Genomic DNA, 15,522 nt, shown 5'->3' with positions numbered 1-15,522 from the left:
AAGTGTCCACTTTTAAAACAGCTATTTGTCAATAACTCAAAAAGTATACATGCAATTTTTATGATTTGAAGTTCCTAAAGTACTTACCTGCAATACCTTTCGAATGAGATATTACATGTAGAATTTGAACCTGTGGTTCTTAAAATAAACTAAGAAAAGATATTTTTCTATACAAAAACCTATTGGCTGGATTTGTCTCTGAGTGTGTGTACCTCATTTATTGTCTATGTGTATGTACAACAAATGCTTAACACTACTCCTTGGATAAGCCTACTGCTCGACCACACTACCACAAAATAGAGCATTAGTATTATCTCTTTTTACCACTATTTTACCTCTAAGGGGAACCCTTGGACTCTGTGCATGCTATTCCTTACTTTGAAATAGCACATACAGAGCCAACTTCCTACAAAGGTCCTTATAAATTTGGGAACCTCCATCTTGTTCTAATGTGTTTCCCCTAAGCTATGGGGCCCCACAAGGCTCGGTTGTAGCCCCACACTTGTTAATATTTATCTGCGTCCATTGACAGAGGTAGTGAGGGAATTTGGAGTGTCAGTTATTTCTTATGCTGATAACACCCAGCTGGTGGTCTCCCTAGCTCCTGGAACAGGTTCACAACAACTTGCCCTACGCCTGGAAAAAGTGGCAAGTTGGATGGCAAACGGTTCACTCTAGCTGAACCGAGAGTTGATGATCTTAGGAAACACAGATGCAGCATCAGGTGGCCAGAGGACCTGGGGATTCCATCTACCCCAACCTCCCCCAATAAAGAGCCTGGACCAGAGTATGGGTAGCTCTTCAGCTATGGAGGCCCAAGTAAACAAAAATAACACCTTCCTGTTTTGTCCTGATCCGAACCTTAGGTAAAATTCCATATTTTTTACCCCTAAATCTAGGAGGTCAGTGTTCCGGGCGCTTATTCTCTCCCACCTGGATTACGGGAAGTCCCTGTACCTGGGCCCACCACTTAATATATATTAAGAGACTAAAGGTAGAACGTAACTGCAAGGTTCATCTTCAAGGTTCCAAAGTACCTCTCTGTAAAAAAAAAAAAAAAAAAGTTTAAGGCACACTCTTTTGCATATAGGGGAATCAATCATAAAGTGACCCCTTTGATTAGGAACCTTTGGCTCCTCACACAACCATCAGTACCTTAAGGTTCACAAAGGCACAGCTATTAAAAGTGCAGCGAGATCAAGAGGGCCAGATGGTGGCGGGGGCAGATCTGTCTCTCATCTGACGCCGAAGCTGCGGAATTCAGCGCCCCAGAAGTTGAAAAAAAAAAAGAATGGGTTATGGTTTAGAAAAATGTTAACAACCTGCCTATTCCCCCTGTTAATTTAACCAGATTCTTTCCCTACACTCCCATGCTCGCTTACACCCACTTAGCTCTGGGAAGTGTTCGGGTAGCTATATGCTTTATAAATATGCATCACATCGCACTGCACAGGTTCTTACGGTTTATCAGGCAGTATCACAAGAGCACTGTTAATTACCTGACTGTACAGCTTGCTATTCAAAACTATATATTTTTTTTTGCTGGAGAGTTGATTGAGGACACAGAGCAGTCAGTTGTTTTGTAACCCCTTAAAGAGGGAAGCCCTGGTTATTTCTCAAAGTTTGTTTTGTATTCAATAACGTCTCTTGTAAATTGCACACTTACTCTGAAGGAATTTATTGCAGTATATGATGGATATTTATTGTTATCCAGTTGTTTGCTGCTCGTATTTTCATGCCAACTTTATGAAGTGTTGAGTGGTCACATGGACTTCAGGCCTCTCACCATGGAGATTATACTTTTAACCCTGCAGACCTCTGAGCCATCATTTTGGTGTGTAGTTCCTTAATACATTGATTTCAGTGTCTTTTTAACTGTCATGTCTGATCGATGACTGATCAGGCATGACAGCAAAGTGCTTATGTTACACTGATAGTTTAGTATGCCTTGAGAGCAGTGTGTGTTTTCCTTTAATCTTGTTTTTGGATACTCAGAGAGGTCACTTAAGGTCTTCAGTGCTCAGCAGTTATAATTGAAATAGTATGTTCCTTCTCTTTTCTTTGTAGATTCACTAAAACCCATGTATGCACTGTTTAGAGCATTCCTTGATGAAGTTCTTCCTCTCTTACTTTATTAGACCCAGAATAAGTACTCCAAAAGAGCTCTAGTTGCACAATCCTTAGAGACCATTTACTCTCCCAATTAACAAGCCAATTTGTCTTGTGTTGGAATGCTACATCATTGTGTAACATTAACATAAAATTAAAACCTGCTTTCACTGGTAAACAAATGTGTTTTCATTTTTTAGAAGATACCAGAGAATTTTGATGTGTACCGCTTAATACAAGATATGAGGACGCAGCGGCATTCTGCAGTGCAAACAAAGGTACAAGGCTTATTGAAGAGATGGGGCATTAGGAATTAAGGGCTCTCAAGAGATTGAATGTGGTTACATTTTGGGGAATCGTATGGGTGGCTTATTTGAGCAGGTCGCATTTGTGTCAGTTCTCCTCATTGACGGATTGCATCACTGAGTGGTGTCTCTGGCTTGTTTGCCACAATTCAAAAAATCTGGAAATGTTGAAAGGTAGTGTTTAAATGAAATATTGCTGTAGAGACTGTATGTCAGAGCGGGGCCTTTCAGAAAAGGCAATGAAAAAAAATGGTATTGTTGATCTTCTTTGGGACCCTATATTTTTTTTTAATTCTCAGGAACCAAGATTGAAGCTATGAACTTAATCAGTAGTTTGCTTCTGTGTTTTTACCATATGCTACATCCAGTGCCACAGCATGTTATTTATGGTGAATGATGCATTATGTGTGTGACCTGAGTACAATACTCTGGTAGGCTATATCTTTGAAGTTGAGTAACTTTAGCCGCACAGAATTATACTATTTATGAAAAGCGTTCCTATTTTTTAAAGTATGGTTCTACTTTCTTTCATAATAGGGCTGGATATATTGTTACTTTTACAATTTTGCTGTTCAATGAAACATAAATGCTCTTTTTTGGCATTCCGGCTGTAGGAACAGTATGAGCTGGTTCATCGGGCTATAGCACAACTGTTTGAAAAGCAGTTGCAAATATACGAAAGTCATGGGAGCCTTGCTGATGGGATGGTAAGCAAATCTAAAATTAACTTTTTAATTGGCATTTGAATTGTAGGATTAAGCACATTGTAAGGTGTTCATTGTTTTCTATGAATTAGATACTGTGCATATTCTTCTGTGCAGTAAGTGTAGAATATAATTCTGTTATGTACATTTCTTTAAATATTTGTATTTACTTTTCCCATCTTCATTTCATTTATTTAGGTGGTGTGTATACTGAGACCTTTGTGCTCTTGTTAGTTTGCTTAAGGATTGAATGCACAATGTTCATTTGAGAACATTTAAAATAACTTTTTTTTAACATGAGCATTAGTTTGGTCAGCATAGCAAAATGGTAAGCTACTGAAAAGCTTTCACTCTGTACCGTTGGTGGTCGCTTTGTGAGTCGGATTGACTTCAATGTACCAAAGAGAAGGTGTCTTCACATGTTCACCAGAGCTGCACCCTCAGCCTGAGTGGTTATAAGGATGACGCCACAAACATTCTGCACACACTTCAGCCTCAATTGTTCTTTTAAAAATGATGAGCAATATATTCAAACTAGCAAAGGTAAGTACTAGAGTGCTCCCCCCCACCATCCAGTAGGAAAGTGGTAAGTTACTGGTTCTGGTGCAATGTCGACTTCCTTTTTCTCCTCGCCAGCACAAACAAGCCACCAAGGCAGTGTGCATGGGCTTAGTGAGGGGACCCCCAGGGTGGCATAATACATGCTGCAGCCCTGGGGAACCTTCCCTGGCCACAGGGCCCTTGGTACCATGGGTACCTTTTACAAGGGACTTACCTGTGTGCTGTGGGTGTGCCAGTTGGGAAAACAAAGGTACAGATTTTGGGAAAGAACACTGGTGCTGGGGCCTGGTTAACAGGATCCCAGCACACTTGCAATCAAAGTTGGCATCAATAACAAAAAGTGTGTGGGGGGGGAAGAGGGGGCGGCAGGGGGCAGGGGGTGAGGGAGAGGGAGTAACCATGCCAACAGTGGCACTTTCCTACCCAGAAGTAGTAAAGTTTGATTTGCAGTTTTGCAGCATGACTCTTTTCTGGATTCCCATGCTATGCATTATTCCACCATCTATCTTGGGTCCAGAATTCTCCACGTCCTTCTTATCTTAAGTTTTTTGTTGTTGCTGGGCGTCGAAGGCAGCTCCATGTGGTGTCCCCTGTGACGTCGTACCACTCCCTCTGGAAGCTCCCACCTTTGGTTGCCATCTTCAGATTCTTTTTTCCCACCATTGGGTCTGGAAGCACAATAAAGGATCTCCAACATAGGTAAGAAGTTTCCAATGAAAAAGTTAGGGAAATCGCTGAAAAGTTAACCGGTTTTGGATTTTCAACATCGACCGCGAACTGCAAGAGAAAGGTTAGGAGAAGAAAGTTTGAATTTGGGAGAACTTAGGAGAATGCCCTTTTAGCGAGCTCCCTGAGGGGCTTCGAGGGAGAAAACAGTTTCAGCTCTTCCAGAGCTGTCATCAAAAATTCTCCCAGAAATATAAACATCCAGTCTGCAATCTTTATCTCCATTTTGAACACCAGATTTATGATTGCAACGCCTGCTCCACAGTCACGTTGAAGACTCTGAGAGCAAGGGAGAGGCAGACTGGTGCACCACAGTATGTTCAGCCAGCTGATGACACCATCCCTGAGAGACTTAGGCCTCTTCTGTGAGGAGGAAGACCATGTCAAAAAGAAGTTGGAGGAGAGGCATCGTCCCAGAGGTAAAGATCGTCGAAATTGGGAAACAGGCAACCAAAAACAAAAGGGACGAAACAAAGGATACTTCACTCTCGAAAAAATCACCTGAGTCAAGAAAATCTGACTTGCAGATGTAGAAATGATGCTCTGTGTCGAAACTCTTGCCGGCCGCAGGCACACCCCGAGAAAAGGAGCAACACATTTCTTGAGGGGGAATCAAGAGGAGGAAAGACTCTGGAAAAGCCCAAGGCATTGAAGGATGTATGGGACAAAGACTCTTTGATGTCGAAAAAGAAAGGGTCAGGAGGAGAACACCAAAGCTCGATGACTGATACGTTGTCGTAAGAATCTTCGACTTACGAGAGAAAAACTACAAGGCTTGACTCCTAAGAAAGGGTTGCTGAGAAAGAAAGAAAGCACAAGTGACTGGAGGCCGAAGTGCCCACTGTTCTTCAAAAAAAGGAGTTTGAGGACTCTGAGGAAAGGGAAGAGAGCTGCACATTTGATCGAAAGCGATAAGAGCATCGCTGACACATGCTTAAAATCAACCTTAGATGCAGCAGTTTCATCAAGTATACAGTTGATGGGAACAACCTTACGGCGTCAGTCATGGCTAAGAGTGTCGGGATCTAAACAGGAAGTCCAGACAAACATCTTAAACACCCCTTCAATTGAGAGCACTTGTTTGGGAGTACCGTAGATGAAAGTCTTAATCAGTGAAAGAAAGACAATGAAACAGCAAAGACTATGGGGGCTCTGCATTTCCAGGGTGGCATGAGAAGAGTCACCTTTGCACCAGTCTTTTAGAGAGCGTTTCCAAGGGATGAAGTTCACGCCAAACCTTGCAAAGCAGCAACCAATCTGCGTAGTCTAAACACGGCTGGCAGTGTTAGCAGCAAGTACATCTGCCATTTCGAGGAAGAGGCAAGGGAAGAGGGCAACAACAGAGATTCAAATCCCTCAAATAAGTGACACGTTAAATGTAGGATTACTTTCACAAATTGCATCAGTGAAAATATCAGACAATACAATTTCCAACACACCACCTGTCGGTGGAGGAATAAAAAAATAATTCTCCACGAGTGGAGAAAGATAACTTCAGACAAATGGATACTGAACACAATTCAATTTGTTTGTTGCATAGGACAAACACAATTTTCACCAAACAAAGGGCCAAAGTCAAAGGCCCATTCCATGGAAGAAACAACTCTTCTCTTCAAAGAAGTCAAAATAATTACTGGACAAGCAAGCAGTTGAACAGGTCCCAAAGCCAGAAATCAACAACAAACTATTCAACATATTTCCAAATCTCAAACGGGGACGGTATATTGTGTCCAATTCTGGATTTTAGGTTCATCAGCAAATTTATAAAGACTCAAAAATTCAAGATGACAACTTTACAGGAAGTCATACCCCAGCTGCCGCAAGGAGATCACATGGCAACAATAGACCTAACAAAAATGCCTAATTGCATATTACAATTAATAGGGACCACAAGAAATATCTAAGGTTTGTGGTATACAACACACATCACCAGTTCACAGATATGACATTTAGGATAAAATCAGCGTCAAGAATGTTGACAATGTCTGGAGGCAGAAGCAGCTCACTTGAGAAGGAAGGGTATACACAGATGCCCATACCTTGACGACTGGTAAGTAAGAACAAACAGGACATCCAAGAAGTAATGGAGACTCTTTATACACTAGGTTTCTTATTGAATATAAAAAAGTCCTCACCGGAACCAGAACAAGAGAAAGTGTTCTTAGGAGCAAGAATCAACTCCAAGCAGGGCAGGGTATACCCCACCGAGAAGAGGATTCAATTCTTACTAACAAACTCAGCCACCAGAAGGGGCACTCTCTGACAGAGAGAACAGTTGTGAAACTACTGGGGAAAATGGCATAATGCATCCCTCTAATTCCACATGTACGACTTCACTTGAGACCTATCCAGGAATGGCTTCAAAATCAATGGTTACACGCAACGGGGAGTTGAGAAGATCTAGTGGTTGTCACGCAGAGTAGAACAGGAAATAGCATGGTGGAACAGAGCACATGTTACACAGCCAACTCCAACTGTGACGATAACCACAGACGCCTCACATATAGGCTGGGGAGCTTACATGGGCTCACTCAAGATACAAGAGATATGGAAGGAACAGGATGTAGTGCAACACATCAACATACTGGAATTGAAGACAGTCTTTCTAGCTCTGAAATCTTTTTAAAGACAACCGGTGGGCAAAAACAATATTAATTCAAACAGGTTATACAACCACAATGTATTACATAAAGAAAGACTCAGTCACCACCCTTCTCAAGGCTAGCTTAACAAATAGGGAAATGGGCTGTACAGAGGAGAATTTCCCAAGCCATACATCTCCCAGGAAAGATCAATGTCAAAGCAGACTGATTGAGCAGACAAGTCTTATGCTCTTACGAATGGGAACTGAACCAGAAGATCGTTCACAAATGAGGAAGGCCAACAATAGATCTGTTTACGACTCAGCAGAATGCAAAATGCCAAGGCTTCACCTCCAGACAACCACCCGGCCTGTCCTTGGGGAATGCACTGACCATAGATTGGTCGGGGACCTTTGCATACGCTTTCCCTCCAGATTCCTTTTTTTACATACAGTAATCAGCAAATGCAAAAGGAGCTGGATGACTCTAATCTTAATTGCCCCACACTGGGTAAGACAAACATGGTTCTCAGACGAAGCAGAATTAGCACAAGAAATGTATCTAAAATTGCCAAGGTGTGAGAAGGTAGCCTCTTTCTAGCCTTGTTACCCCCACTTTTGGCCTGTTTGTGAGTGTATGTCAGGGTTTTGTCACTGTTTTCACTGTCTCACTGGGATCCTGATAGCCAGGCCTCAGTGCTCATAGTGAAAACACTATGTTTTCAGTATGTTTGTTATGTGTCACTGGGATCCTGCTGGTCAGGACCCCAGTGCTCATAAGTTTGTGGCCTATATGTATGTGTCACTGGGACCCTGTCACACAGGGCCCCAGTGCTCATAGGTGTGCATGTATATGTTCCCTGTGTGGTGCCTAACTGTCTCACTGAGGCTCTGCTAACCAGAACCTCAGTGGTTATGCTCTCTCATTACTTCCAAATTGTCACTGACAGGCTAGTGACCATTTTTACCAATTTACATTGGCTTACTGGAACACCCTTATAATTCCCTAGTATATGGTACTGAGGTACCCAGGGTATTGGGGTTCCAGGAGATCCCTGTGGGCTGCAGCATTTCTTTTGCCACCCATAGGGAGCTCTGACAATTCTTACACAGGCCTGCCACTGCAGCCTGAGTGAAATAACGTCCACGTTATTTCACAGCCATTTTACACTGCACTTAAGTAACTTATAAGTCACCTATATGTCTAACCTTTACCTGGTAAAGGTTAGGTGCAAAGTTACTTAGTGTGAGGGCACCCTGGCACTAGCCAAGGTGCCCCCACATTGTTCAGAGCCAATTCCCTGAACTTTGTGAGTGTGGGGACACCATTACACGCGTGCACTACATATAGGTCACTACCTATATGTAGCTTCACCATGGTAACTCCGAATATGGCCATGTAACATGTCTATGATCATGGAATTGCCCCCTCTATGCCATCCTGGCATTGTTGGTACAATTCCATGATCCCAGTGGTCTGTAGCACAGACCCTGGTACTGCCAAACTGCCCTTCCTGGGGTTTCACTGCAGCTGCTGCTGCTGCCAACCCCTCAGACAGGCATCTGCCCTCCTGGGGTCCAGCCAGGCCTGGCCCAGGATGGCAGAACAAAGAACTTCCTCTGAGAGAGGGTGTGACACCCTCTCCCTTTGGAAAATGGTGTGAAGGCAGGGGAGGAGTAGCCTCCCCCAGCCTCTGGAAATGCTTTGTTGGGCACAGAGGTGCCCAATTCTGCATAAGCCAGTCTACACCGGTTCAGGGACCCCTTAGCCCCTGCTCTGGCGCGAAACTGGACAAAGGAAAGGGGAGTGACCACTCCCCTGACCTGCACCTCCCCTGGGAGGTGTCCAGAGCTCCTCCAGTGTGCTCCAGACCTCTGCCATCTTGGAAACAGAGGTGCTGCTGGCACACTGGACTGCTCTGAGTGGCCAGTGCCACCAGGTGACGTCAGAGACTCCTTGTGATAGGCTCCTTCAGGTGTTAGTAGCCTTTCCTCTCTCCTAGGTAGCCAAACCCTCTTTTCTGGCTATTTAGGGTCTCTGTCTCTGGGGAAACTTCAGATAACGAATGCATGAGCTCAGCCGAGTTCCTCTGCATCTCCCTCTTCACCTTCTGATAAGGAATCGACCGCTGACCGCGCTGGAAGCCTGCAAACCTGCAACATAGTAGCAAAGACGACTACTGCAACTCTGTAACGCTGATCCTGCCGCCTTCTCGACTGTTTTCCTGCTTGTGCATGCTGTGGGGGTAGTCTGCCTCCTCTCTGCACCAGAAGCTCCGAAGAAATCTCCCGTGGGTCGACTGAATCTTCCCCCTGCAACCGCAGGCACCAAAAAGCTGCATCTCCGGTCCCTTGGGTCTCCTCTCAGCACGACGAGCGAGGTCCCTCGAATCCAGCGACACCGTCCAAGTGACCCCCACAGTCCAGTGACTCTTCAGCCCAAGTTTGGTGGAGGTAAGTCCTTGCCTCACCTCGCTGGGCTGCATTGCTGGGAACCGCGACTTTGCAAGCTTCTCCGGCCCCTGTGCACTTCCGGCGGAAATCCTGTGTGCACAGCCAAGCCTGGGTCCACGGCACTCTAACCTGCATTGCACGACTTTCTAAGTTGGTCTCCGGCGACGTGGGACTCCTTTGTGCAACTTCGGCGAGCACCGTTTCACGCATCCTCGTAGTGCCTGTTTCTGGCACTTCTCCGGGTGCTACCTGCTTCAGTGAGGGCTCTTTGTCTTGCTCGACGTCCCCTCTCTCTGCAGGTCCAATTTGCGACCTCCTGGTCCCTCCTGGGCCCCAGCAGCGTCCAAAAACGCCAAACGCACGATTTGCGTGTAGCAAGGCTTGTTGGCGTCCATCCGGCAGGAAAACACTTCTGCACGACTCTCCAAGGCGTGGGGGATCCATCCTCAAAAGGGGAAGCCTCTAGCCCTTGTCGTTCCTGCAGTATTCACAGTTCTTCAGCCTAGTAAGAGCTTCTTTGCACCAACCGCTGGCATTTCTTGGGCATCTGCCCATCTCCGAGCTGCTTGTGACTTTTGGACTTGGTCCCCTTGTTCCACAGGTACCTTCAGACAGGAATCCATCGTTGTTGCATTGCTGATTTGTGTTTTCCTTGCATTCTCCCTCTAACACGACTATTTTGTCCTTAGGGGAACTTTAGTGCACTTTGCACTCACTTTTCAGGGTCTTGGGGAGGGTTATTTTTCTAACTCTCACTATTTTCTAATAGTCCCAGCGACCCTCTACAAGGTCACATAGGTTTGGGGTCCATTCGTGGTTCGCATTCCACTTCTGGAGTATATGGTTTGTGTTGCCCCTATCCCTATGTTTCCCCATTGCATCCTATTGTAACTATACATTGTTTGCACTGTTTTCTAAGACTATACTGCATATTTTTGCTATTGTGTATATATATCTTGTGTATATTTCCTATCCTCTCACTGAGGGTACACTCTAAGATACTTTGGCATATTGTCATAAAAATAAAGTACCTTTATTTTTAGTATAACTGTGTATTGTGTTTTCTTATGATATTGTGCATATGACACTAAGTGGTACTGTAGTAGCTTCACACGTCTCCTAGTTCAGCCTGAGCTGCTCTGCTAAGCTACCATTATCTATCAGCCTAAGCTGCTAGACACCCTATACACTAATAAGGGATAACTGGGCCTGGTGCAAGGTGCAAGTACCCCTTGGTACTCACTACAAGCCAGTCCAGCCTCCTACACAAGGATACAGGACCTTTTGTCAGTGGAAAAGGGGACAGTAATTCACCCAGAACCAGAAGCTTTGAGTTTAACATTATGGCTCGTGAAGTCTTAGAATTTAGTCTTTTGAGGATGCCGGAAAAAACAATGGCAGTTTCAAGGGAAGCAAGAAGACCAACTACAAGAAGATCTTAATTTAACAAATGGAAGAGATACTCACAATGGTGCATAGAAAAGTTCTTAAAAGGCAAATATGTAAGGGAAAGAGCAGTATTGAAACATTTAACTTAACTTCTTGAAGAAGGACTGACTTATGTTTCGCTGAGAGTCCACTTGGCAGCGATAGTAGCGTATACAAGTGGAAATATTGGGAGACGTTTGTTCACTTCACCAGTAATTAAAAGGTTCTTGGAGGAAGCAAAGAGAGTGGCACCACCAAAAGAGTACCAGCTCCTACATGGAACTTAAATGTGGTACTCATGCAACTAATGAAACAACCATTTGTGCCTTTGCACAAAGCAAGTCTCAAGATGTTAACCTTAAAGACAGCTTTCTTGGTGGCTATCGCGTCACTACGCAGAGCGAGTGAGTTTCAGGCCCTCACAATTCAAGAACCCTAGTTACAAATTCATAAGGACAGAATGGTCATGAGAACGGACCCTCAGTTCTTAACAAAAGTCATTTTACAATTCCATATGAATCCAACTATACAAGTTCCAAGTTTTTTTCTAGATCCAAAAACTCATGCAGAAAAAGATTTTCATACATTAGTTGCAAGACTGGCCATAATGTACTACATAGAAAGGACAAACCTATCAGAAAAACTCAACAGCTGTTTGTATCTGGGATACGCCAAGTGGTTTGCTTTTTTAATATCTAATTATTCAGTCAAAAGCACAGTGTACAGTTTCTTACCTGTAGGTGTAGTTTTGCAGCTTGAAGAATTTTCTGGATTTACAAGCAACCCACCCACCTCCACCAGAAGCTGGAGATAGAGAAAAGAATGTGAAGATGGTGACCAAAGGTGGGAGCTTCCAGGAGGAAGTGGGATGCCATCACAGGGGACACCAAATGGAACTGCTGTCAATGCCCACAAACAACAAAAACTTAAGAGAAGAAGGACAATAAGATTGTGGAGAATTGCAGACCCAAACACTAGATGGCGGAATAATGCATAGCATATGAATCCAGAAAATTATTAAAGCTGCAAAGCTACACTACACCTACAGATAAGAATCTGTACATTTTGCCTTTGAGTGAATAATTATTTAGATATTAAAAATGCAAAACACTTGGCTTAGCCCAACAATTTACCAATTAAATTATCCACAGTTGTTGAATACTATGTTAAATTTCCATTCATAGTTATGCTATGTTAAATGTTTTTTATATTGAGCATAGCAGCCTGTTTGGCACCTTGGTGCAGAGCTTGTCTGGAATTGTGGGTGTGCTGGGGGGGAGAGGGAGGGTAGGAGAGATTGTGGTGGTGGAATGGTACATCGGTACATCTGTTGACATGGAGGCATTCAGTTGGTTCGGCAAAGATCTTCATCTCTTTGACAGGTTGAATACCCTATAGGCTTTAGGTCTCCCATTGGACAGCACATGCGCTGTCGCTTGTTAGACATTTTGTTTACGTATTAGGGGTGCTTAGAGCCCACCCATTACTTGTCATTTATTAGCTTCATCATCACCCATTTTCTTGCTTCTCTTTGGTCAGTGAGTGCCAGCTTCCTCTTTTTGTGTGTGTGTGTGTGTGTGTGTGTGTGTGTGTCCCTATCCTGGAGCATTGCCCAGACACGTCTTTCCAATGCTCGTTTCTTTCAGAGGTACTTTTTTCACCTTTTACTGGCTCCTCCCCCACCTTTTCCCCCCCTGTAGCATTGTGGCTTGCTTTGCCCCCGTCCTCCTCCTGCATTGGTGCTTAACCATTCTGCTTTTGACCCTCCCCTTTTTTTGCTTGTCCTCTCCACCTCTACAGCCTCCCACTTCATTGCTTACCCTCTCTGCCCTCACAATCTCCCAATCTGTTGCTTGCTCCCTCCCATCCCGCCTGGGGAAAAAAGCACCCAAAAGTTTTGCAAGCAGATTTCAAGATTTCACAAAGAAGCAGATGGCACTGCATTCCCTGTTTGCCAGGGCATTTTTGGCGCTATCTTCCTGTCGACACAGCAAACATCGGCTTGAAGGTAAGATAATGAAACTTTTTTTGTGAAGACCGAGAATAATCCCATGCTAAGAAAGCAGATCACTGCCTCAAACGGTCGGCCCTGGCCACATCATAGCAGTTTTATTTCTTTAATCATTGCTAATAGATAGTGAAAATTCCAGTACCTGTCCTGTAGCAAAGACCTATTGGCTTTTCAAATGCTTGTTCTGAATTTCCTACAGTGTACAAGAGAACGCGTCTCCTCCTAAAACAACAAGGTTTAAACCTTGTAAAGATTGTTGCAAACAAATGTCTTTTTCCGATCCCAAGTAGATGTCTGGTGTTTGGAGTCGGGCCACAACTCCAGGTTGTCTGAGCAGTGTGCCCTAATGCAACCAAAGGTGATCCAAGAAAGCAAAGCCAAACTGTAATCGATGGGCACCATCAGAAGTTACTTAAAGGAGGCTGCTTCTGGTCCAAGTGTAGGACATTGACCCAAATACAATCTCTGGGTCAATCACGCTCCCCTTACAGGTCGCATCCAGGTCCTTTTTTGCAGGCAAATCAAAGTCAAAGGAAAACCGAATGAAGTCCAAGTGGACCTCGTCCCAGCCTTGCCACTTTCGACCTGAAGAGTTGCAAGGACATCAGGGTGTCTTGTGATCTTGCTTCCGGTCCCCGACTAGGCAAACAATTTTGCAATTGATCCCAATGCACCCCGAATTTGTGGATCCATCAGTGACGCTGCAGCAGGTTGAGGCATTTATGGAGGCATGTTTTGCATCTTCAGCAACCTACTGGTTCTATCTGGTGCACCTTTGAGCCCCATGTATCCACAGAGGCCGCTAGTCTGGCTACCCCTGGCACCGTGATCCACACTGTCCCTAACACGTCAACACAAATGTTGACCCCATAGTACTATCCGGCCCCACACCAAATTAATCTCAACCGTGGCCAAAACCGCCCTCAAGCTCAGTAATTTTGCAGCTGGCATCTATACATTCTGACTTGATTAGAATCATGCCCTTGCCTAGGACCTAACCCACCAACCAGGTGCTCCAATTTATTGCACTCAGACTCTGACCTTCTGTTGAGGTCAAGACAAATGTACTCACAGAGGTTCTACAACCTGGACTAACATTCTGTTGGGCAGCTGGGTCATGAATTGCTCCTGTACACATGTAAACAGACAGATGGCACCTCATCAGAAACCAGATCTGGTTGGCCTTTCTTTTCTAGTCCTAATACTTTTCTACTACTCCCATGGACAGAGATTCGAAAAGAATGGAAGGAGAAAGAGTAGAACCACTTCATGCTTCCTGGTCCTCTGCACACCCAAAAATGTTTCCCCTTTTGAGGCTTTGCTAGGATTTTGTCTGGAGGCAGTGTTAATGCCCACCACCTCACCAGCAACCATCCTAGACCTTCTGAGGTCACAGGAGGGGATCTAGCAGACATCTAGTACAACAGTTATAATGGACCTCTCAATCTCCCCACTTCTCTGGCATCACCCTCCAAACCGCTTTAATGTGCCATTAGCGGCGCACGACCACCCTATTAGAGGCAGGATCTGTCATATTCTGTAAGAGTGGCAGAAAATAGCACCTGACCGATGGGTCCTGTAGACAGTGTAGCAGGGCTACGTCTTCCCATTCTTTTTCTGTCCCACCACATCTTCTGCCCCATCAGAGTGGTTTTCAGAGCACCATTCATCCATTTTCCTGCAGGATGTACTGGCTCTTTGGGATAAAGGAGAGGTTCCCCTCCTTGAAGTTCAGAACTGGGTGCTGCTCCCGATGTTTGCTTGTGCCGAAGAAAGACATAGGCCTCGGTCCTGTATCCGACAAGATGGTAGTATTAGACCTGCAGGACACCTATCTCAGTTTGCTGTGCTTCTTTCGACCTCACCAGTGCCCCTCAGTTGTTCACAAAGGTGACTGCTGTGTTTTCTGCCAATCTTAGGGGGTAGCAATTTTACCCTAACTTGACAAGAAGCTGTTAAGTGGGTTCTCCAAAGTTATTTATGGGCCATGTTCAGATGACGGCTGGTCTCCTTACTTCTCTGGGGTTTATTATCAACCTGCTGATGCATCAACTAGTTCGTAGAGGCTCATTTTGATCTGAGCCATCCTGAATATGGTGTTCTTTTGTGCCTTACCTCTCGATCAGCAAGACCAGGACATTCAGACTATGATCACCGTATTTCAGCCTAGGTCTTGGGTGCAATTGAGGATGGCTCTGAACTTCTTGGACTACTGGCCTCCTACTCTCAGACTGTGCAAGATGGCACATGCTGGTCTATAGAGTCTTGGTCAGCCCAGCACTAGGGGAAAATGTCTGATTCTATCCTGTTTTCATAGGAGGCAGCAAAAGATCTACAGTAGTGAAAGATCTTTCTCCTGTCCTCATCAGAGCTCATGATGGTGACTAATTCATGCTCCTTAGCCAGGGAAGTCATTTGGGAGATGTGGCGTTCCATCGTTCTGGTCTCTGGTGGAGAGCCTCTTCCACATCAGAGAAGGCATGCAGGGAGCTGGTACAAGTTTGGGGCCTGATGTAGCACCCGTAACATGGCCCTGTTGCAAGCTAATCTCTGGCCCAGCAGGGACTTTCATTGGGCACAACTAAAGGTTATTTGTAAGCCCTTTTTGTGTTAACTGGACCACCATCCTTGTTTAAATCAGAC

General features: G+C 44.6%; 1 protein-coding gene across 4 annotated transcripts in view; it reads left to right on the top strand.

The window, feature by feature from the left end:
- The window catches only part of PTPN12 (protein tyrosine phosphatase non-receptor type 12), a 456,323-nt gene that overhangs the window by 272,049 nt on the left and 168,752 nt on the right, over positions 1 to 15,522 (top strand). For all 4 annotated transcript variants that reach the window (XM_069229677.1, XM_069229676.1, XM_069229675.1 and 1 more), the window contains exons 10-11: positions 2,310 to 2,387; positions 3,029 to 3,121. In XM_069229677.1, the coding sequence (XP_069085778.1) occupies positions 2,310 to 2,387; positions 3,029 to 3,121 (171 nt within the window). The remainder of the gene's footprint in view (positions 1 to 2,309; positions 2,388 to 3,028; positions 3,122 to 15,522) is intronic.

Source organism: Pleurodeles waltl, chromosome 4_1 (genome assembly GCF_031143425.1).
Source record: "Pleurodeles waltl isolate 20211129_DDA chromosome 4_1, aPleWal1.hap1.20221129, whole genome shotgun sequence".
NCBI lineage: Eukaryota > Metazoa > Chordata > Amphibia > Caudata > Salamandridae > Pleurodeles > Pleurodeles waltl.
The sequence above is the reverse complement of the archived record's forward strand: the minus strand, read 5'-3'. Positions and strand labels throughout refer to the sequence as shown.